This window comes from Notolepis coatsorum (genome assembly GCF_963971535.1).
Source record: "Notolepis coatsorum genome assembly, chromosome: 16".
NCBI classification, from domain to species: domain Eukaryota; kingdom Metazoa; phylum Chordata; class Actinopteri; order Aulopiformes; family Paralepididae; genus Notolepis; species Notolepis coatsorum.
This window is the reverse complement of record NC_140180.1, coordinates 104,749,614-104,775,496: the sequence shown is the minus strand read 5'-3', so window position 1 is coordinate 104,775,496 and position 25,883 is coordinate 104,749,614. Positions and strand designations below refer to the sequence as shown.

The 25,883-nt window shown below is 42.7% G+C and overlaps 1 protein-coding gene across 1 annotated transcript in view; it reads right to left on the bottom strand.

The window, feature by feature from the left end:
• Positions 1-19,641, bottom strand: part of LOC311243073 (Y-box-binding protein 1-like) — a gene marked incomplete at its 3' end in the record, with an annotated part of 77,368 nt that extends 57,727 nt beyond the window's left edge. Inside the window, exon 1 of the mRNA XM_084332144.1 lies at positions 18,958-19,641. Within this exon, the coding sequence (XP_084188270.1) occupies positions 18,958-19,599 (642 nt within the window). The 5' untranslated portion in view covers positions 19,600-19,641. The remainder of the gene's footprint in view (positions 1-18,957) is intronic.
• Positions 19,642-25,883: the final 6,242 nt, after the last annotated feature.

The following is a 25,883-nucleotide window of genomic DNA, read 5'->3' as shown; positions in this document are numbered from 1 at the left end:
GCAGAGCCGCAAGCCCAACGAGAGCGTAATAATAATATATTAAAAAACAGCGGTGATGCCGGTATTCAGCCCAACGCTGCGGTGGGCATGATGTAACAGCGATACCGCGGTAATACCGATACCACGGCAGCTCTACATAGAAGTAGCCAAACAACGGGAGCATTTCGGGAGCATATCACCAAAACCCAGGCAATTTCTAGCCCTTAAGGAATCAAATAGTCTGCCATGGCTATAGGCTAGATGCTAACGCTAAAACGGTGCGGGCTTCTACCGGTGCGGGACTACCATTCTGAGAGCTGACGATGATTTGTTTACTTGGTAACACGTAAACCCCCCCCCCGCTGATGAAAATGAAAGTCATACCGTCAAATACCGTGCACCGGGGTATTATAACATAAAGGTTTGCCGGTGTGAAAAAAAGGATACCGCCCAAGCCTAACACCTTGTACTCAATTCTGTGTTCCACGGGGAGCCAGTGAAGGGATCTGAGGGTGGGGGTGATGTGATCATATTTGCGCACCCTCATCAGGATCCTAGCAGCGACATTCTGGATGGTTTGCAGTTTTTTTAATGCTTTTGCTAGGCTATGTGTGACACGTAGGCGTGTGCGTGTGTGTTCAGTCCTTGCCCCACAATGGTGGAATGAACTTCCCACCAGTTAGGACAGCCGAAACCCGTCCAATCTTTCGCCGTCGACTAAAGACGCACTTCTTCAACCATTATCTGATATACAAATAATAATAAAGAAAAGTCTAACCCTAACTAACCTTACTGTCATGCACTTGTCCTAATATACTAACCTACACAGTAGCACTCAAGACTTTGATGAACATTGTTACTCAGCTGATAGAGTTGTGCCCTTCCTGATGACTTGTCGTAAAGAACTTGTAAGTCGCTTTGGATAAAAGCGTCAGCTAAATGACTAAATGTAAATGTAAAATGTAAAAGTGACTTGCTCTTACAAAATCAGTCACATTGACCCAAAAATACATTTTGAGATGTATACACCAATGGAAAGATAATCATGTTAGCTTTCCAATGATACAAATATCATCTTTCTACTCCAAATATCAAACAAGATATGCCCTAGTACATATCGGATGTCACCAAAACATATTGTGGAGAAAAAAGCCTTCAAAGTTTTCAGTAAATTTTGAGACATTTATTCAAAGTATTCACACAACTAATAACACTTTCAGTGCCGGCCTCCGTGTCCTATTTACCCCCTTGAATGTCACCACCCACTTCAATGATAGAGCTCTCATATTTGCGAACGCATAAACTATATCTTAAATTATGTGTCTATTGTGGCCGTCGCTTATCAATGACTTGTTTGCAGTCAACTAGGGCTGCAACGATTAGTCGACATAATCGACAACGTCGATCACAAAAAAATCGTCGACGAGGAATTGTTGCGTTGATGCGTCGCATAAAAACAATCAGAGACGCAAAATGTTCATTTGTAACTGTAGCATAGTGTGCGAGACGAGTGAAGATTACAAACTCTGTAGTGCTTTTTTCGCCGAAGTCTCACATTCCACAAGCCGCATAAACGTTCCAATCATAGTAGAGTTTCCTGTGGTGACGCGACTGGTTTCATGCGAGAGAAAGGAAACGATAACACAGTACGCACTGGAAAAGAAAGTCACGGTACCGGCATAGGCAAGTTATACATTCAGAGAACACTAAAAATTCAGCCAGCCATGAAGCCCATTGTGGTAAATTATCAAAATAAAACATTACTGATTCCTCAAGGCAGGGTGTGACGTACATGGGTACGTGGGTTGGTCATTACCATTATTACTGTATTTATGACACCATCTGAACATCAGGTTAGTATATGTAAATATGTTATGTTTTGTCTGTGATGTGTGTGTGTGTGCCATGATGGCTAATGCTGTCCCTTTTTCTTTCTCTGTCAGGTGCCGCCCGTCCCTACACTGAAGAGTGCTGATTGCCTAATGAATGACAGCTGATGGCAATCACCTCGAGAGGGACGGGTGGACAAATGCCTGACAGCACACACCGTGACCATAGAGTTGATTTGCCACCGTTTATTTAATTGTGGAATTATTATAATACTGCCCTTTTGTTTCCACTGTTATGTGGTTTTGATCAGTGTTGGCCTTATTGTAATTAGTGTGTTCTCACGTTCACACTACTTACCTGGTAGGCATTGTGTCTGTTGGTGTTGCTACCAGGTAAGTGTATATATATATATATATATATATATATATATATATATATATATATATATATATATATATATATATATATATATATATGTATATTGTGGCCTCAGTGCCACTTGCCACCCATGTGGAATTTGTTAATATATATATATATATATGTATTGGGCCTTCTGCCTATTTTTGCCACACCTAAGTAAGAATATATACTATTGTTGTGGGCCTCAGAGCCATTTGCCACTTCTTAAGTGGAAGTATATATATCTGTATTGTTTGATGGCTGGGTGGTTCCCAGTGCCAATCTAGTTGGCTGGTGTCCTGCGACACGGTTAGTGCTTTGGTGCTCAACTTAATTATAATTATCTTGTTTGTTCTCCCCTTACCCTTCGCCCTGTTTGTTAATTGTTTGTGGGTTGTTTTTTCCCTTTGTTATATATTCATATTACAGGTGGAGGTTTGAATTCCTGCCACAGCTAATAAATATCATTTACCTTTTGAAAGCGCATTTGTGTTGTTTCCTATCTGCCTGGGACCGTGCTTTTAAAAGCATCTACTGAGAGGGGCTTTTTTGTTCATGTGCAGCCTGCTTCAGTTTCTATTCTATGTGGTCATCAGACCTTGGTACATGACATGGGGGCTCTATTCCGGTCTTTCATGTCCTTGTGACATGGGAGCTCGCTAGTTGGCACAATTGTATAGTTCCTTGTTGTTATGTGACATGTGGACTTTTCGATTGGAGCGTGTCAGGTAGGTTGCGTCTTTTCATTTGGTAAGTTGTATTATTATATATCCATATTTCCGTGCTGCACACTTGACTGTTGTAAACCGTTGTTGTGAGTTATGCTCTTAACCATTCTATTTTTTCCACATAGGTAAAGGGTGGATCACCTGCTTGGTTAGGGGGAGGGGGGCACGCGTCGTCTATTCCGGTGGAGTGCGCAATGAAATCGGTAAGCGACTGAAGATATGTGTAGTCCTCATTCCGCTAGGGAAGTAGTTTAGACGGGGTAGTTAGTGTTACCCAGGTGATCCTAGTTAGGTGGTTAGAACCAACATTTATTATTTTCATGAATGTTAGATGTGGACATTCAATTGAATTGGTTAGGTTGTCATACTGCATAATGTGGCTGTTAAGTGTTGCACAGGGACATTATTGAGTACTATAGGTGAGTGGCTATTTTGTAGGGCTTATTGAAGTCTGATTTGTTGGGTAGTATTGTGTGTTGCTACGGGAGTGTACTTTCTTTCATAACTGTATTCTGTGGTAGAGAGTAGAGCTATGGAGGTTTGTGATCAGGATATTGGTGTGTCGGATCTTGATGGTGTTGACTCTGCACTAGGTTCAGAACATACTAGTGTTACTTCTGCTGGTGACTTGAGCGCACTGAGCGCTGAGCTGCATTTAGCCTGTCTAGAGGAGAGGGCGGCTTTGCGCAGGGAGGATAGAGAAGAGAGGAAGGAGGAGAGAGACAGAGAAGAGAGAAAGGAGGAGAGAGACTGGGAAGAGAGAAAGGAGGAGAGAGACAGGCAGGACAGAGAGAGAAACAGAGAGAGAGACAGAGGGACAAAGAGGAGAAGGCGGCTGATAGGGAATTTCAATTGGCGATGAGGAAACTAGAGTTGGAGTGTGGTGACGCTAGACGTAGCGCCACTTCCTCTCCAGTACTTTCCGACTCCCAGGCACCCTTTGATATTAGCCAGCATATGTCCTTGGTTCCCCTTTTTCATGAGTCTGAAGTGGAGTTGTTTTTTACTGTGTTTGAACGCATCGCGCAGGCTCTGTGTTGGCCAGTGGGCATGTGGGCAATTATGTTGCAATGCAGGCTCACAGGGACGGCACGAGAAGCACATGCCGCGTTGTCAGTGGATGACAGCTTAAACTATGAGCGTGTGAAAAGCGCTGTCTTGCGTGTGTACGAACTAGTACCAGAAGCATACAGGCAGCATTTTCGCAACCGCCGTAAATCTCCTTCCCAGTCCCATGTTGATTTCTCCCGGGAGGAGAGACTTAATTTTGCTCGGTGGTGTTCTGCGTGTGAAGTAGCAGACTTTGCATCATTGAGTGAATTAATGCTTGTTGAGCAGTTCAAGGCCTATCTGCCAGACCGAACTGTGAACTATTTAAATGAGCAGAGGCTGCGATTTTGGCAGATGAGTTTGAATGGTCACACATACATGGTTTTGTACGTCCTGATGTATGTGTTGGAGGTGGCTCATTCACTCCTTGTGAGTCAGCATTCCAGCCACGCTCACCGCCGTCTAAAAGACCGGTGGTGTGCAATTATTGTAAAAAGACAGGCCATATGGTAAAAGGATGTCATACGCTGAGGAAGCGACAGGAGAAAAAAGGGTCAGCCCAGAAACCAAAAGGTGTGGGTTTGATTGGTACAGTGTCATGTTCTGACCAGAATAGCTCTCTGGAAAAAGAAGGTAATGGCTGTTTTAAACCCTTTCTGTTTGATGGTTGTGTGTCACTGTCGGGTGACGTCTGTGACCAACGGAAGGTGAGAATACTCCGTGATACAGGTGGTTCTCAGTCATTCATCCTGGCTGATGTCTTACCGCTAAATGAAAACTCTTACTGTCAGTCTAGTGCGATGGTGAGAGGTATTGAAATGGGGTGTATGCGCGTGCCGGTGCATAAGGTGCATGTACAGTCAGATTTGATCACAGGTTGTTTTCCTGTCGCCGTTCGCCCATGTTTCCCTGTGGAGGGCGTTGAGTTTATCATGGGGAACGATATCGCTGGGGAGAGTGTGATCCCTGTGTTGGAGGTTGAAAACGCTCCATTGACTGACTTGTGTTGTGATGAATTGATTAATAATCACCCCCAATGTTTTTTCTACTTGTGTTGTCACCAAGGCACAGGAAAGGAAGCAAACTCAAGCTTTGATGTTGAGTGACTCTGTCGGTGGCGAGGCTCTCGCTGAGGACAGGGGGCCATCTATTGGAGAGATGGAAGAGGTTGCTGTAAGTAGCGTTCAGAGGAAGCTGGTAATTCCCAAATTTGCTGACGTATCACTACCACTGACTCGTCAAGCATTGATCACTGCTCAGCACAGTGATCCCTCCCTATCAAGTTGTTTTGCGGCAGTGGCCAGTGCTACTGCTAGTAGGAAACAGACTTTTGTGATAGAGGAGGGGGTGTTGCACACCTAGACCGGGTGTTGCAGACTTGAGGTGTGGAGAGGACTGGAATACAAAGCGTCAAATTGTGTTGCCAATGATATGTGGACATCACATGTAAATGTTGGCACATGACCATGTGTGGTCTGGCCATTTAGGTATTGCTAAAATTTGTAATAGTGGGGATGCCAAATCAGGGGGTGCATCCAGCTCCCCTGCGCTCCATTCCGGACATGGGGGAACCTTTTGAACATGTATCTGTCATCTGCCTAAAACGAGAGCAGAAAATCAATACATGTTGACAATTATGTGTGGTTCCACCAGTTTCCCAGAGCCGATACCTCTAAGGAAAATTATTGTTCCGGCCGTTACCAAGGTTCTAATTTGAGTGACACCATTTTGGGTCCTGTTGATGTTATTTTTACGGACACCATTTTGGATCCTGACCATGTTATTTTTGTGACGCCATTTTCAAGGGAGATGGGCGCTGTGATGGTGCCAGGGAAATGTGCTGATTTTTGTTTCCCTGTTTGCTGTCCTGTTACGCGCAATGAGATGATTTTTTTTTTTTTCCCAGGAAATGTTTGCAGTTTGTTGTCTCCTGTTGACAGGTTGGTATCGGTGGAGCGGCCTGTCGAAGTAAAGTTTGTTGTTGTTTTTTTCACAGCATTCGGTAATCCACGTGTAGACCCTTAAAGGGCAACACAAAACAGTTTAAGAAGTATTTCCAATAGTCCAAACTATTTGCGAACATGTTATTCTCTAGAGTTCTACACACCATGGGGAATTTTATGTGTGGCTACATTTTCTGTTCCTGAACTGAGAACACTACCAGTCTACCATATGCCAAATACTGTGTTGGTGCAGGTTGTGGTTGCGGTGGGGCTGTGCCATTTGTTCTGTTTGTTATTAGGGATGCTAAACAGGGGTCAAAGTTGTGTTTAGCCCTGCAAAGCTGGTGTGGTCACGGTGTGCGTGGTCCATTAGCAATGCTCGAAGAGAAGATGTTGTCTGGTTCTTCAAATTCAGGTGTGTTTGATTTTGTCTCCCAGCGTAGGGGGCACTGTGCGTCCTCGTTGGCTAGGGAAGCCCTCGCTTCTGTCCAGGGGTAAATGAGGATATAGGATCCTATAAAGTGGAGAGAAGGGTGTCAGACGCTACTTATGTGAGATGTACATTGTTGGTTTTGGATGTGATGTGCTTCATTGCTGAGAAAGACCGTTTACAACTTGAGTCGCAAGTTGCAGTACTGACGGCAATGTAAAGAGCTCTACCGGCCTGCATGGACCAAATATATATTGTTGGCCACTTTGGATTCATCCTACACTGTGAGCTATATGGTTAGAGTGGTGATTCATCCTACACTGTGAGCTACATGGTTAGAGTGGTGTTTCTTTGTTTATCCAGGTGAGCTTGATTGTGTCTTATGGCACTTATGATTATTTGTGAGTTAGATCTCACCTTGTTTTGAAAACAGTGTGCATACGGTGGCCAGTATGTACTACATACAGTTTTCATGGTTTGATGAACTCGGCCTTTCATCATGCAGGCTTGTTTGCCAAGATGAGGTGACGTATGGCCTCCGGTGATCCTGTGGTTATGCCCAGGGACGGCCCGGTGCGGCTTCTAGGTTACTTTGTTTATATGCCTTGGGGAAGTACTGTGTGTCCATTTTCCTTTTTGAAATTTGACTCGATAGTGCGCTGGTGCTTGCTGCATCGGCGGGCTGGATTTTGGATTATATATGCATTTCAGGATTCCCAGCATAACATTTTGGGTAGGAATTAGACCCTAATGGCCTGATAGACACGCTGCATGTGGGTGACGTCACTGCGCGTCTATTGTACATATATTGTTGTACATATTGTGCATGTTTCAATTGTTATGTTGTCTGTGTTTTCCAGAACGACCATCCTGGAGCACGGTGTTCGTGTTGGGGGTGCAAACTCCCTTTAAGCAATACGCATATCAGTGTCCGGTGGCGATGAGGGAGGTAGTGAGAGGAGAGGCTCTGTGCACCCTGATGCGTCTGGTGTTGGGTGATGTGCCTAGGGGCATTGTCTGTGTTTTGGGTGAGGTGGTGGTCGACCGTGTGGGCCCAGAGCGGGGCCTGTGTGGTGCTGATGTGGCCCATTTGGTGGGTGATTTTGTGGAGGGAGGATTTTTGTTGTTGTTTCTGTTCTCCCTGGTATGTGGTACTAATCTCATGTTGGGTAATAAGTAGTGCTGTCAAACGATAAAAATATTTAACTCGATTAATCGCATGATTGTCCATAGTTAACTCGCGATTAATCGCAAATTAATCGCATTTTTTTTATTTATTCTTTTTACCTTAAACAGATCTTTTTCAAGTTCCAAGTTTTAATACTCTTATCAACATGCGAGTCAACAAATGCTTGCTTTATGCAGCCATTTAACACAAAAGGATGCATTGCAAATTTGCATCAAATTCAAAACAGAGTGATGCACAAAATAACAAAAGAAAATAATAATTTAAAACAATGAATAAAGTGTGCATGAAATAATAGGGGAAAGAAAACGTTAGGAACTTGTTACACTCACACACACAAGGGCTGATTAATCACACACCCCCCTCTCTCCCTCACACACACACTCTCCCAGCTCTTTTTCTCTTTTGCCCCTTCCTCATCTCTCTCACCCCCCTCTCTCTCTATATCTCTCTCACACACACACACACACACACACACACACACACACACACACACACACACACACACACACACACACACACACACACACACACACACACACACACACACACACACACACACACACACACACACACACACACACACACACACACACACACACACACACACACTTCAGAAACAAACATAGTATCAATGAGAGCATCAATAATACACCTGAGTGAAGTCTTAATCTTGAGTTAAAAAAATTAGTGGCATTAATAGAATCGGGAGTTAACGCGATATTAACGCGATATATTTGACGTACATGGGTACGTGGGTTGGTCATTACCATTATTACTGTATTTATGACACCATCTGAACATCAGGTTAGTATATGTAAATATGTTATGTTTTGTATGTGATGTGTGTGTGTGTGTGCCATGATGGCTAATGCTGTCCCTTTTTCTTTCTCTGTCAGGTGCCGCCCGTTCCTACACTGAAGAGTGCTGATTGCCTAATGAATGACAGCTGATGGCAATCACCTCGAGAGGGACGGGTGGCAATCACCTCGAGAGGGACGGGTGGACAAATGCCTGACAGCACACACACGTCCGGGCGCCTCATGGAGTCATTTGCCAGTGACCATAGAGTTGGAGGTTGCCCTTGATTTGCCACTGTTTATTTCATTGTGGAATTATTATAATACTGCCCTTTTGTTTCCACTGTTGTGTGGTTTTGATCAGTGTTGGCCTTATTGTAATTAGTGTGTTCTCACGTTCACACTACTTACCTGGTAGGCATTGTGTCTGTTGGTGTTGCTACCAGGTAAGTGTGTATATATATATATATATATATATATATATATATATATATATATATATATATATATATATATATATATGTATATTGTGGCCTCAGTGCCACTTGCCACCCATGTGGAATTTGTTAATATATATATATATATATATATGTATAGGGCCTTCTGCCTATTTTTGCCACACCTAAGTAAGAATATATACTATTGTTGTGGGCCTCAGAGCCATTTGCCACTTCTTAAGTGGAAGTATATATATCTGTATTGTTTGATGGCTGAGTGGTTCCCAGTGCCAATCTAGTTGGCTGGTGTCCTGCGACACTGTTAGTGCTTTGGTGCTCAACTTAATTATAATTATCTTGTTTGTTCTCCCCTTACCCTTCTCCCTGTTTGTTAATTGTTTGTGGCTTGTTTTTTCCCTTTGTTATATATTCATATTACAGGTGGAGGTTTGAATTCCTGCCACAGCTAATAAATATCATTTACCTTTTGAAAGCGCATTTGTGTTGTTTTCTATCTGCCTGGGACCGTGCTTTTAAAAGCATCTACTGAGAGGGTCTGTTTTTGTTCATGTGCAGCCTGCTTCAGTTTCTATTCTATGTGGTCATCAGACCTTAGTACATGACACAGGGTTAGAAATAAAAAATAAAAATTCAATGGCTTTTCTGTCCCCCTTAATTGATTTTCGGGGGCTTTTTTTGTATTTCGGGGGCACAACATTTTTATAATGAAAATTAACATAAAGATTATAAAACATTGTTGACACTTTTTTTTACAGTCTTCGTCCCTATGTTTGATAACGTAATGTTAATGTCTCCATATATAGGGCTCTACGCTAACCTTTTTCCCAAGGAGCACATGTGCTCCTAAATAAAATGTTAATAAATAAAATCTAAATACAAATTTAGGAGCACACAGAAATTTAGGAGCACAGTGACAATTGTTCAAGTAACACACACACACGATGTGTGACATGGCTTGGTTTCATGTTTTGAGGTACCTTCAATTATCTGAAAATAATACATACATACTCTATCTAAATAGATTAAATATGATTGTCCCTGAGGGCAAGTTGTGTTGTTGTCTTGATATATCTACAAATAGCAGACGAATAGCCGGTTGCCTCTGGATCAATGAATGTCTAATATTGAATAATATTATTAGCTATTTTATTTTTAACATCCCTAATTCCAACAGTCAAGAGGCTTGTTTCAAATTGATACATGAAAAACCCCACACACGCAACAACATCCACCTCAAACACAACAAAAGAACAGAGCATCTCATGAACTTATGTCATCATGGACTCTATGGACTGTCAGCTGAACTCGCACCAATGCATAGGGAAATAGTCAGACATTCCAGAATTATTTCATAATACAAGTTTTGAATGGACGTTTGGATTAAAATCATCCCCGAAGACAGCACTGGAACGTTTGTGAGTATAGGCTCTGGCCAGATCGATCAATGAAATACGTTGCGCGCTCAGCGCTGTGGAATGAAGGAAATGGGCATCGGGATCGGATTTGGATGTTATTCTTTGGAGTTGTGTTACAAATGGAACGGTCTTTCCCCGCCGAACACAAGTTACTTAATGTTACACAGGTCGCGCTATGCAGATGCTTAGCTTGCTAATGTTAAGATAGCAGTGTAACTTAATGTTACACTAGAGCTCTCTGTCTGTCTGTGTTCGCACCTCTCAAGTACCTGTAACACGCAGCGGGCCCCGCCTCCCTCCCTCCTTGCATTCCACCCAAAAACAGAATTTCAGTCCAGTTTCTGAACTATTAACACTTTGATTGCCTAAGGCTAAATTCATGATATACCATCCGTTGCCAGCTCTATTTAACATGGAGAAGTTCCCCTTCTTTGCAGGGCTATAACTTTTTAAATTCTATTGCTAGATTGCCATTATTAGGGCCCATTCAAGGTCCTATATGTATTGTTCATGGTGTAGCAACGTTAAACTTTTTCATTCACATATTCATACTAAAATATGGTCTAAGGCAGGGGTAGGCAACCCTAGGCATGCATGCCTGCATAGGCACGCGGGGGCATTTTCATAGGCACAGGGGGCAGCATTAAATTTTTTTTTTTGCTTTGAAATATTAGAGTGAAATATTTTGCACTGTTGTCGCATTTATCTTGTTGAAATCCTTCCACAGGTTCTTTTTACTACCACATATTTAATTGAGACCCTTTATTTGTTTATTATTTCAATTTAGCTGGAAATACATTGCTACATCATTCAGTAACATTTGCAGAGCCTTATAACAAAAACATTATTACGGTCACTATTGTGACCAGTGGGATTAATCAACACATTTTATTATTTATTTTTCTATTTCATTGAACATTGCACATGTTAAAATTTTTTACTCAAAATGAGTATTACCAAGTCAACTTGTGTTCTTAAAACAATGACAATAAACATAGTTTTATTAGGTTGAAATAATGTGGTTGTGTACTTATTTTTCTGTTAACTTATTATGGATTGAAAACTGAAGACTTTGGCCATTCATTTACAATTTTATTTAAAGCCTAATGCTGTAAGATCTAGTTAGATACAAGATCTGATAAGATTGTAGTAAATGTGACCTTCTTGACATAAGGAATCACTGCTAATGCAATTGGCTTGCATTTCCTATTTTCATATTTTCAATTAAGTGATTTTATTTACAATGAATTGAATTAATCCCAAAATGATTTTCCTCTTTAGCAGAAAGGCGTTGAATCATTTATGTGAAGAGGTTTTCTAAGGCAATTTTATCATCCTCAGATCATATTGGTGAGGACACGACAAGTGAGAAGGAGTGAGACGACGCGTGACCTGAACCACGAACGACGGCAGGACCAGACAGAGAGGAACACAACCCAGCGACCTGAGCGACCCACGACAGCATAGGACCACCAGGGACGCCGCCAAGGAGCTGCGGACACAATCAGGACGACAACAGCAACCGTGGGAGAGCCGCCATCCAACCCAGCCACACAACACAGACGTCCCCAAAGGAAGGGGAGCAGAGACAGAAAGGACGACATGCAGCCTCACCCCGGCGGCCCGCGGCAGACCATCTACAGAAGGGAACCAGAGCCCTGACCATCAAGATGGATTCCGATGACAAGATTGCCATCCGTGTGAGAGAGAGCGTCCTACTGACTAGCCACTACACCGGCGGGCCCTCGCCCTCCATCAAGTGGTACCGCAATGACGAGGAGAGGACAGCGAAACCAGCACAACACATTCAAAAACGCCCGCCCCCTCGCCCCTCTAGTACCGCGATGACGAGGAACGAGGGGACCAACCACCACACAGCACGTTCAAGAACGCCCTGACCACCATGTCTCTAGGCCTGATAGGGGCCAAGCGCGAGCACAGTGGCGGATGTGTGGTGGTGATGGAGAGCAGCGCAGGCTCCAGGGAAAGAGTCTGCAAGGCCACTATAGTTGACCGCCCCACTGCTACAGGTGACCCTTGACAGGGAATGGACGGCGTCCAGTGAATGTTCCCGACTGCATAGTCAAGAAGAGACACATATCAAATGAGACCTGTGGACCAAGAGACTTCTGAACACACATTGTCCACATTGTTATGTATTTAATTTACTGTGTTACGGTTTGGCCCTGCCACACGACAGACAGAGAACAGATGGTCAACAGTGAAGCAACATCTGTCAGATTCATGCCTTCACAAGCAGGAAATGTTACAAAGTTCATATGTATCTAGAAAATTATGAACTAAGAATATGATGAAATACAATCAGTAAGATTGCAATAACCAATTTTATAATAACAATAAGGAATGATCACAGAGTCACATTGCAAATTATATTGTTAAACAGGACAGAACCAGTTGGTTTGTTCCAAGACACCAAGTTTTGTTTTGACCAGTAATAGTATGCACCACAGAAAAATACTAGAACAATGCATAACGATTATCATAATCACCTTTTATATCAGTTTTTTATACAAACCACTAGGTTAACGGTTTTAAATGTTTTTTTATACATTAGCCACTAGGTTAATGCTTATTTGTAAATCATATTCCTAATAATTATGCACACGATTTTGTGTTTTCACCCTGTGCACTCTGACCAGACAGAGACAGTGCTCACATGTATTTAATTGGTTTATTACTATGCCTGTATGTACAACCATGACATTAGCTTCCCTGAGTCACGACATGAACGACTGAAGGTATGCCAAGATATGTGCACAGCTATAGCTTCTAATGATTATGTTAATTGTTGTTTGATATCAGAGTTGAGAACCAATCATTGATATAGGTATTTTGAGCGGTTAAATCAGACCATTATTAATAAAAGAAAAGGGTGGCAAGGTGGTGCAATATTAATAAAAGAAAAGAGTGATATCTATTCCCACATCTCTGATATCAAAATAACACAGAACGCAGTCCAGTCGATCATGTATATAAATAATAATATTTTAAACTGTTATGCCAACCAACAGATCACATTGGCCAACATTTTCATTATTTTAATTATTTTCTATTTTATTCATTATCTGATAACCGATGGATTACATCGGTCCCATTATTTTACCATACCTATTCACTTTTACCTGTTCCAAACAACCCTGGTATATTATACATTAATCTCACCCACATTATAAGAGAGAAAAGTGAGTATTGTGGTATAATATAATGTTCTCATGTAAATATATTCCCCTCCCCTTTCTCCCCTTGCCTGTGCCCCCCCCCCCCTCTCTGTGGAGTGGGACACCCCCCCCCTTTCTCCCCAATCCTGTGCCCCTCTCCCCAAACCTGTATCCCCCCCCCCCCATTTGACCTATCAAATGGGACCACATCCCCCCCTTATTAACTATATAAGTCTCCCTCCGAGACCAATCCAGGTCTCTTTACCTGGGTCATTTCAGCTGATCACCTGGGGCGATCAGTAATCTATCTGTTTGGTTAATAAACCTTGTTATTATCCAAGCCTCGGTTGACTGAGAACATTCTTCTTCAGAATATCCCACACCTCCCTATTTAGGAGCAAATTGTTTGCATGATTAAAAAACGATGGATCGAACATCTGTTCGAAAAACCCTGGCGAATGTTCGAATCCCAAAAAGAGTTGAATGTGTTAAAATAGACAAGTGAAGGATTGGACTTTGTGAGCTAACTGTAATACAATGTTATTTTTACAATCATTTACATAACATCTTAAGAAATTACTAATGTGTATGGGAACTGACAAAAAAGGTAATGGTAAAGGTAACGCTTAAAATGTATTATTGCAGCGGCAAAAGGCGCTGTGAAAATGTTTGGGTGCACCTAAATCATGTGCTGGTGCACCTAACTGAAAAAGTTAGGTGCACTGGTGCAACCAATGTAAAAAGTTAGTCTGGAGCCCTGGTATCATAGAAGCCACTTTGATCTGGCGGTCTATAGATTGTGCCTACTAGTACGGATTTTGCCCTTTCAAACAAGATTGCAAACCAAACAGTTTCAATTTCATCATGGTTCAGGTCAGTACGGTTGATGAATTTGGTATCTTTATGAATATACACACAGACACCACATCCATACTGATTCCTATCCTTCCATCCTGACTATTGAATAGTTTTTTATTTCCATGGATCTGGATCCTGTACAGATGCATCTAGTTTAGTTTCTGTGAAGCACAATATGTTTGCCTTACCGTCCATAAACAATTGTCTGATTTCAGCCAGTTCGGGTCGCAGGCTGTTTGTGTTAAAGGCCCACTTGCAGGTTGTATTTTTGTTCAATAAACAATGTGGACTAGGCCAACAGTGACTTTCATGAAGAGGGGAAAAAAGTACCGAAATTGACCCAGTTTTAGCGTTTTTATCAAACATTTTGTCCGCCCAACCACAACCATATTTCATAGAGTGCGTGTGTCATCTTAATGATGACGTCACACCAGGTATCAGGGCAGCAAGGGGCGCTGAGAATCACACGCAGGTAGTGGCAGGAAGCAAAGAGCCTTCTTGTTACTACTAGCCAAGGAATCTGTGGCTAACATCTGTTTCACCCAACACTATTGCTCCGTGATCATAGCCATTTATCTCTAAAGCTAACCACTATTTGTAAAAGCCACAACCACGTTACCATATTTGTAAATACTAATGTAAATCATTGTGTCGTTGTACATATTGTGTATATAACGTTAGTAGCTAGCTTGCTAGCCGGCATTCTCGAAACTCCTAACTCCTGTATATGTTTGTCCTCACAAACAAAGTATTCTGTCAGGGAACTTATGGACACGACAGTAGTAGAGGACCTGCACATTTTACTCGTTCCCGAAACTCCTCTACATGCCCCGATTTAAAATGGTTCACAACAGTAGACATAATGCTAATGTTAGCTAGCTAGCTAGCTTGGTACTATGACCTGTGATGGGGATAAGGCGACAGCCAATGGCGCTGCGTACTGAACAACAGGCTGCCTAGCGGTAAATGTAGTTCTTTTTTTTACGACATTAAAAACCTTATAACTACCTTTGTTTCAACCAAAAATGCAGTAGTAGCTGGTCCATCAAAGTCTCTCCGACGATTAAACCCATTTTCGCCTTGTAAGGCGTCCATTTGGATCAAGGAAATGGCTTTCCTCGCTCGTCAAACTCCATTGTAGTGGATGAGAGTTAGGGAAAAGTTACCTGCAGTGACGTCACGGCACTGATAGTGTCTGATACGCTTTTTGATTGGCTCCATACATGTTATTCGTGCGTGGACATTTTTAACCCTTTCTGAGTGGAATTTCCGGCGTCAAATGGAAAAAGAAATAATGAAAATAGATACCAATGATTGTAAACTACACATAGTTGAAGACTAGGGTTTAACCTGCAAGTGGCACTTTAAGGTGGAATATGTGGAGTCCATTTGCGTTTGTTATCTGGTTTATGTAGTCAAGTTCAAGGTATCGATTGTCTGTGTTCCGTTCGTTGGTGTCTGGTTGACCGGGTGGCGGTAGGTGGGGAGGGGGGGGTGGGGTCCTATGTCCATTGTTGTTAGCCGCGTTAGCTCGCCGGCCATCGGGCGATGCCTCGCTGTTTGAATAGCAATACAACCCGGTAGGGGTGAGACGATACATCGATCCAGATCGATATATCGATCTATTATCAAATAGGATCGATACAACGTAAAAAGATCGATTCATATTGCGATACTCTTATTTTGAAAATCCCCTGGTGAGCATATCCGCCCGGCCGCAACAGTAGCAGCGTGTGTTAAGGTTAGACAGCATTGCTTCAGAGTCCGCCTATTTTGCGACCCGAAATAAGTGCACACAACGGGTCAAATGCATCTAACATTTATGCCCACGTTGCGTTAAATACCGAAATTAACGTTGCGTTAGCGTAAGCTAATCTGATAGAGCCATAGAGAGAACAGCAGAGGTCCATTATAGACTGGGAAGGAGGGGGGTTACTGCATTCTCGAGACAGCGCCACTACTAGGATCTGGCCGGTACTGCACCTTCGGACTCCCAATATGCCTTTTCCAGCCAAAATACAGCTCTGTGACAGTGAATATGATATTAATATGAAAAAAAAAAACTAACCAAAAACAGTGAACAGGAGGTCTATTTGTATTAAAAACAATAGATTGTTTTTCATTTAAATGTCTGGAAGAGCTCAAAAATAAAAATGTCAAATGATATTTCCTCCTTCCTCTCACAATAGCAGTAAGCAAACAAAACTCCATGAGGCCATGATTCCAATCAAAGATGGCCCCCCGATGGTTAGGACCGCCCCTAACCACACCCATACCTGGGCCCTCATTCATCAACGTGGACTTTGACCTTGACCTACTTCCACACGTAAGCACGGAATTTAGAACTAGCGCACGCACAGGGAAGTCGGCATTCATCACACGTGCGTAAGCAGGCTCTACGCACACCTGTCATGATGAATCCCACCTTGGCCCTGCGCCGCAGCTCGTGCACGCTTTCACGTATTTGCATACCAAAACCGCCCCGACCAACCAAATATGGTCAGGCCCTCCCCTTCAAATACCATGAGGGAATCCCTGTGCGTGGAATGTTGGAGGATGGCAAAGCGAACGAAAAAGAGAAACTACACAGACACCGAGGTGGAGGTCCTCGTAACGGAGGTGGATAAATAAAAGGCGGATTTGTAAACGGTGATGTCAGATATCAACGGCTCCCTAAGACCATTGCTGCAATTCTGCCTGGACAGCTCAAAATACTAATAAAGACCGTTCGTTGACCACTGTTTGGCGTTGGTTGTGTTGTGTGTCATTATAACCGTGCTGTACAATATGAATGCCTTTATTAGTTGTGTTCGATTGGCTATATGATTTTTAGAGGCATCTATTTTGTTGTCGGCTAATAAAGACCGCGCTGGAATATGACTGCCTTTTCCCGTGTTGTTTGATTAATACCCACGGATTAAAGTTCTCCTCAATTCTATTCCAAATCGCGATGGATCTCCCGTCAATTTTCTACCTGCTGCATGATTTCTAGAGGCATACTACTACAATCTATTTTGATGTCAGTATTGGGTAGCCTATATAAACAATATAATACGAGAGCATATACAAGAACAATGAATCTCACTGCATGTATGATGTATCCTGCCTTTCAATACATGAACTTGAATTCCATCATATAGTCTGTCCACTATCTGCATGGTGTCATTGCAATGCGTTTTCTATTCTTTCTTGTACAGTAAAAAGGGGGAAGAACACTATATTCATATGACTTATTCTGCTTACAGCTTCGAAATTCCACTTGTTTCGTTTAACGTAAAGCCTTTTAAATATAATCAAAACGTTCCCGTGTTTCGGCGGTCTGTGCGCAAAATAATAACGAGTTGAGCTTTATGATTTATGATGAATTGAAAATGGGGGACCCTGATGTAAACAGGACGAAAGTTGGTCTGCATCCCCAATTAACAATTGTATGTACTGAGCTGTACTGTACTGTACCCATTCTGCAATCTGTTAATAAACTTTTCAATCAATCAATCAATCAATCAAGCTACGCGGAGCGCAGTCAGTCAGTAGCATACACCCCACCCCGTATATTCCGATAACGCTATATAAACCATGAATGAATGAATGAATGAATGAGAACTTTATTAACAGATTGCAGAATGGGTACAGTACAGTACAGCTCAATACATACAATTGTTAAGGGGATGCAGACCAGAGAAAGACTTTCGTCTTGTTTACATCAGGGTCCCCCATTTTCAATTCATCGTAACATATATGACATGCTGCATTCATTCTGAGAGAAAGATCTATTATTCCAAATGCTATTTATAGGGTTTTGACCATAATTACACTAATATCGCTGTTTCACAATGAACTATGATGAATCACGGGGGTCATACAGAACACGCGCCAGTGACTTTATTTCCGCCTTGGAACTAATGCAGGACTGAGGAGTGCTTATGCGTAGTAACGATATTCTACCACTGGGAGCTAGGTACGCCAGGTCTGAAATGTGCGTAGATGTACGCACGAAGTCAAGTTCAAATCGAAATTGATGAATCCCACTCTTTGCTTAGAAATGATCGTACGCACGGGTTACGCACAGATCTGTGCGTAGAACACGTTGATGCATGAGGGCCCTGGAATCTTAAAGGCCAAGTGACCCAAATATGCTGACATTGGCATATCCTAACATATTGGGCCCACACTTCATTTATCAACACATTGACATATTCTTCATAAAGTAACACATGTTACACATCCCCCCCACCAAGCGTAGTACCACTGCCATAAAACATCTTCATGTTCTCAACATGCAAGGTTTCATGGGTGTTAGGACTGCTATCCATGGCTACTCTGTAGTTCACTGACCCTAAACGTCTGAGAACTGTGGCTGGCCCTCTCCACTTTGGAGCAAGTTTTGCCATAAACATGGCCTTGGCATCAGACAGTGGGTGCAACTTAACCCATACCTTCTTTCCTACTTGATATGTGACAGGAGACCTCCTTCTATTGTAGCCTCGAGCTTGATGCTCCTGGGCCTGAGCCACATTTTGCTGAACTTGTTGCAGGATTTGCTGTTGCCTTTCTAACATGGAGTAGGCCTTTTGGTCCGGCTTGGGAGGCTGATATAGAAGTCGCTCCAGGGGTCCTTTCAATTTTCTTCCCAGCGCAATCTCTGCAGGAGTGAACCTAGTACTCTCATGGTAGGCGGTGTTGATGGCAAAGCGGAACTCGCCCAACCACAGATCCCAATCCTGATGATGATCTTTGCTTCGCCTTCGCCTCCAAAGTATGACGGGTAGCGCCATCTGCCTGGGTAGGAGGGCCTGCGCTGTTGTGGTTGCATGTCTCCCTCTGGGGCGCTCTCTGCCCCCTCGCGGCTGCTCTTCTCGCGGCCTTCGCGGCTTACGCTACTCGGCGGCTCGCCCTCGCCATCGCTCTGGTAGTTCTCAGGGTATTCTCCATTGCGGGGTGGGCCCCTCCTGCGGGGGTAGTGCATGTAGCGGTTCCGGTCAGCGGCGTACTTGCTCCCCTGGACTGGAACGCCTGCTGAGCCGGTGACGTTGGCCGCCTCTGCTCCCTTCTCCCCTTCAACCACATCAAACTCCACAGTGTCTCCATCTCCAACACTGCAAAGGTATTTCCTTGGGTTGTTCTTTTTTATGGCCGTCTGGTGTACAAACACGTCCTCTTTTGTGTCATTCCTGTTGATAAAACCATATCCATTTCTGACGTTGAACCACTTGACTGTCCCCAAGACTTTTGTTGCGATGACCTTCTTATCCGCCGCGGAAGCTTCGGCTGCCGGGCTGGACGGGCTCTCTGCGTCGTCAGCGGGCTGCGGTGGTTGTTGCGTTTCGGCGGCCTCGCTGCTCATGGTTACTGGTTGGTAATGGTGGTCTTGTGCCGGCGGTGACTCTCCAGTGTGTTTCCCGGTGCTAGATAGTAACCTGGACCGGCGGTGGTGGGGGCTGCTGCCTTCGGGCTCTCTGCTTTCCACTCTCCGCTCCCGATCGAACTGGGCTATAGGGGTCGCTGCTAAGTACAGCCCCATCAAGGGCTTCCTCTTTTTATGCGGCGCAGCCATTGCCCCATCCCATAGTGGTGTGAGACCTTGTTCCACAGATTCGTGCTCATTATGCGAATGTTCAAAGGAAGACTCAAACTGGTTCAGCTCACCTGGCTGCCACTGTGGAGGGTCTGGCCCAGGCAGTAGAGGACTTACTAAAGGCAGCAGTAGAGACTTACTACAGGCAGTAGAGGCAAGGGCAAGGGTCTAGGCATGAAAGGCAGGGAACCTTGCTCCTCATTTTCCATTTCAATACCACCATGTTCAAAATGTTCTGAAAAGTGAACAGATGGTGCATCATCCCGTACCGGAGTGCTAGCCCTCCTGATGGGGTTTTGTGGTTGAGCATTAAGCTGTTTGTCTCGTCTTTTCAAACACTCCACCATTGACTGTTGGAGGTTATTAATATCGCTCTGAAAAGTATGTTGTAGTCGTTGACATTTACGGTCAATGTAATACCTGAGAATGTCATCTTGTCTAGTTGTATTTATATGGAAAGCCTGGATCTCTTTCCACAGCACTCAAACGTGACTGAAGCTGTGTAATGTCAGTAGCTACTTCGACTTCCCCCATCCCAGAGGTAGCAAATGCGCCAGAATGGATAACAGTGACATCAGGTTGCCATTCCTCACTACCCCCAGAGCCGTCATCATTCACATACAAGTCATCAGGAGTCTCAGCTAGATCCTGTACAGGATCTCTTCTTGTCACAAAAGGGCCAGCTGTGAAGTCTATAAGAGCCTCAGCAAGTTCTCCCTCTCCCTGGTCTGAGGAAACCTCTTCTCCAACAATACTCCCTTGAATAGGAGAATGCATAGATGTAGCCATGGTATAGCAACCCCAAACTAACTAATCAAAACAAAAGCTCCTAACAACAACATAGAGAATATTTTCCACTGTTTTTTTTTAAAGTCCCTTCGTGGTTGCCATTTCTGTAACAAGCTTGAAATAATAAACAAACCTGTTCAGCAATAAAGAATGAGAGTACTGGAACAGTGTTAAATTCAAAGTGTTGTATTAAACAAAAGGAGGATCAAAATAAATGGGGCACCCCATAGCAACGTATGGTACAACAAAAATCATCTCAAACCAATAAGAACGGTCCTGTCAGCTTTACAGTCCATTAGCCCCAACATAAATGTTACCATGTATAATGTTACCGTGTACAATGTTACCATGTATAATGTTACCATGTATAATGTTACCATGTATAATGTTACCATGTATGTTACCATGTATGTTACCATGTATAATGTTACCATGTATAATGTACCGTGTATAATGTTACCCTGTATGTTACCATGTATAATGTTACCATGTATAATGTTACCATGTATAATGTTACCATGTATGTTACCATGTATAATGTTACCATGTATAATGTACAGTGTATAATGTTACCATGTATAATGTAACCATGTATAATGTTACCATGTCTAATGTTACCATGTCTAATGTTACCATGTATGTTACCATGTATGTTACCATGTATAATGTTACCATGTATGTTACCATGTATAATGTTCCGGCCTACCAGACCATGCAGCCTGCATGGTAGAGCTAGTAGTGTCCAACAACACTCAAACCCTTGAGTGTCCAAAAGGTGATAAGTCCTGGGTTGATCCACATCTTAAAAAAGGAAAAGGAAAAGAAGTAATCCACTGGGAAGCACCACTGCAGCTGAACTGTCCTTGGTTAATGGAGAATCTTTTAAGAGGCCTGGGAAAAAATCCCTCCTTCCTCTCACAATAGCAGTAAGCAAACAAAACTCCATGAGGCCATGATTCCAATCCAAGATGGCCCCCTGATGGTTAGGACCGCCCCTAACCACACCCATACCTGGAATCTTAAAGGTCAAGTGACCCAAATATGCTGACATTGGCATATCCTAACATATTGGGCCCACACTTCATTTATCAACACATTGACATATTCTTCATAAAGTAACGCATGTTACAATTGTCGCAAAATAATTGACCTTCACTACGTTTAAAACACCTCGGCGAGGCGCCTCGGTAATCTAAATAATTTTGCGACAATGACCTCGTAGATACATTATCCCTTACTGGTATAACTGGGTGCTGGTACATGACTGAGAGGGGGCTGGTACCATGTAGTGTGCATCATTGTAGGTCAAACCATTAAAAAGTTAATTTCGGATTTGTCTCTCAGTCACAAATGTTCCCTGCCTTTTTTTTTAAATACACCCCGGCTAAATTAGTTTATTAACCCTCCTAGATGACAAATCCATTGAGAAACGAAGTGCCACAGATGACCCAACTACTAGGTCCATATCGTATCATCATAATATAATTTTTTAAATCATTAGGATAAGGGTTCCCTTGATAAAGATGCATGAAAAGGCTGTATAATATACAACACGTGTAGCGCAACTGCAAAAACTGCTTTTTTGATTTGATTAGATTTATTTTGAAATTAAAAACACATCATAAAAACAAATTATCTTGACCAATTTGTATTCCTGAGGATATCACCTAAAAGCATTCATTAAAACTAGGGATGCTCGATATTGGCTTTTTTACCGATACCGATATTCCGATATTGTCCAACTCTTAATTTCGATACCGATACCGATATCAACCGATACCGATATATGCAGGGTTTCCCCCCAAAAAAACTGAATAATTTCAGGTAATTAATTATTTCACTGGATGCATTCAAAAGGCTTTCTAAATGTAAGCATTATCTGTGCAAAATATGATAATTAAAAAAGTAAAAATTAACATTACATATCTCTTGTTGTTCAATTAAACCAACATGCATACTTTTGACAATAAATAAAATAAGAATTGGTTCTTACTTGCTTGCCTGGGTAAATAAAGGTTAAATAAATGTATAAAAAAAAAAAAAAAAAAAATATCGGTCGGCCGATAATATCGGACATCCCTAATTAAAACACTTATTTCCGAGGTGGTCCTCGATGGAAGACATAAAAACACAGCACATTATAGCCTACTCAACTGCTAATTTGTGCTCAACTGCAAAAATGTATGCCTACTTATGTATTAGCCTACAGGGAAAAACACATTCACAACAGGCAGCAACGTTTATTTTCAGCCAAGTATGGTAATAAGGTAACTATTAGGATATGGTATGGATTACTTACTCTTAATAACTTATTACTATCTGTGGTAGCTCTAGTCTCCACCTACACAAATTGTTTTGTGCTGTCCATTGATCATGCACCTTCACGTGGTAGGCACATTAACTGTAGGTCAAACTCCCCACACAAACACACCATTGATTTAATTGCCATATAAATCACATACAAAGATCTAACTATTACTCCTCTCTGAACATGAATATAAAACAAGAAGGTGATCTATTAACTGTGTAAACCAAATGCAATATTCATCATTGATATTTGAATACTTGAAATCTGTATGAACTGAGTAGTTACCAAATGAAATAAGATGGAACAGCTCAATGCATTATTTGAATAAACAACTATTTACTCATTACCAGTATGGTATTGTTTAAATTGTACAGCTTTTTGCACATCTTTGTCAGGGAATTCCAACTATTCTGGCCCTGAATGTACCAGTTAAATGTAATCATCTCCAAAAAAAATAAATGGACCTCCCTAATGTCTAAACCCTGGCTACGGCCCTGCCTGCGACCCAGTGGCGGCTCTACCACTAGGGGCGCTCGGGCGCCGCCCCCCCTCAGGCCCTACCCTGGTTATATGAGAGAAGAAGAAAAATAAGTTTTTAGTTTTTTGTTTTATAGCCCTATAAATAATATAAACATGTTTAAAATTAATAATATTTACTCATTTTAAGTATGTTTGTGTTTCCAATGCTAGACGCGATAGTGCTCTGAGTGCGCGTCACGGTTTGATCGCTGTATCCGTCACAGCCAATCAGTGCGTAACGCGTTGTGCGTTGAAATATGACTATTATGTTGGAATCCGGGCGCGATTTGAAGCGGTCTAGCCAGTAGCGTCAAGAATTTCTGTAGCCGCATTTCGCGGAGACGATCTCTGATTGGCCGAATCCAATTTCTAATGTTCCAATTCTAGCTTATTCCTAGGTTGGTCCGTTGGTGGTAGAGATAGTTGTGTTGTTGTGAGATGCATGCAGCTGTTTGTCTTAGAGCGTGCCGTGACTGCAAGTTCTTTAGACTGTTAAGCTTAGGCACTCTTTCAAAGTTGGTTAAGGTTAGAGTTTGTCTTAGAGCATGGCGATAGAACGCCAGGTAGTTTGCAGTCTGTTCGACGCGGAAATGGACAAAGGAATGAAGTACTTGTGTTGTGTGGTGCTGCTAACAAGCTAACACTTGGCTAACAAGCTATATGGCGGATGCAGTCTGGACACAGTGGCAGTGGTGCGTTATTGAAATCATCTGGGGTGACACGCACCACGTGCACGCGCGCTCCTGGCGCGTGCGCGCGCTCCCGCGAATGCGCATTTAATGTCCCCTCGCTTGGGCACAGACTAAAGACAGTGCCTAATTGCCTCTACGAATGGAATGTAACACGTCTTCACAAGTTAGGTGTGAATGCGTCTGAGAACGTATTTAACACACCTGACGACCGGCGCTATTGATATGCAAATAGCGAGTGAGCTTGCACACCGTGCTACCCCGTCCCATGAACAACGCATGCCTGCACAGTGGACAGTGGTCTGGAATACATCAACAGTGGATTATACACTTTATCAAGGCAAGCCCTCCTGCCCTGGACGTGTCAACTAAACAGTGAGTCTCTCTCTCTCTCTCTCTCTCTCTAATTTCGCCGCGTGTGGGGCATAACCACTCAGACAATGAATGGTAACTTGTTTAAAATGAAGAGACATACAAATGTGTTTATTATTGAATGGATCTGACATCATCTGAGAGAGAGAGAGAGCGAGCGAGAGAGAGAGAGAGCTGTGCGTGTTTGTGTTGGGCTATTGTAAACGTGGTTGCATTTGACTGACTGATCATATATTGATCGATGGCAATGGTGATAATATTCGCCAATGCGTGCCTTGTACATGTTTGCAAAATGTTTGGTATAGCGCCCCTAGTGGCGAAGCATCCACGAGCCGCTACTGCTGCGACCCGGGTCAAAGTCAGTTGTTTATTTATTTATGTTTTACTGTTTGCATACGAGGTGGTCCGCAAATGTTCTTGATAACAATCTAGTGGTCCGCATAAAACAGAAGTTTGGGAACCACTGATAGACAATCTCTAAATATGCGTTCTAATCTATGCTACGTATACAGTACTGCATATCTGTATGTCATGTCATAAATGTCATGATATATATATCTGTATATCTGTATGTTGTGTATGTCATAAATGTCATTATGAATTGAAAATGGGGGACCCTGATGTAAACAAGACGGGAGTCTTTCTCTGGTCTGCCTCCCCTTAACAATTGTGTGTATTGAGCTGTACTGTATTGTACCCATTCTGCAATCTGTTAATAAAATCTTCAATCAATCAATGGCCTGGGCGGCCAGAGATTAACTGTTCTAACAGCAATATATAAAAATAAATTGTGCTCGGATAGAACTGATGACGTTAATATCACGTTAACATCTAATGGCAGCAGCTCCCCGTAACGTCGGTCTGGCTGAACACAGTGAACAGTGAACAACAAGATGGCGCCGCAGCGTTAAGTCTCTCTGTGGCTCCGTGGAAATGTTGCTTGATTTTTACTTTATGAAGCACAATCTCAGGGCCCACACAGAACCACGCATTTCACTATAATGTACTTGTACCTTATATGTGACAAATACAATTAAATAAACGTGAAACTTTAAACTACAGCTACGATAGAGCTAACAGAGGTAGCATGTCAACATAATTGTACTTACAGATGTTGTGATGTCCACAGTCTAATGTCGGTTTTCTCAGGAAGAACGTTTTGATCCAGATGTGAAGTCTTGGTCCAGTAGAGTTCTGCTAGAGAATCTTTACACTTTAAACACACAACGCGTTGTGGAGGAATCCAGGAAGACGGTGGAAGCCTCAGCGCCGACGGTTCCGAGTTGGGTATATCTGCAGAGCCGCAAGCCCAACGTCTGGGCGGGGCTTCGGGGCTTGTACTCTGTTTGAGGCGGGTCTTTGGGGCTTGTACTCTG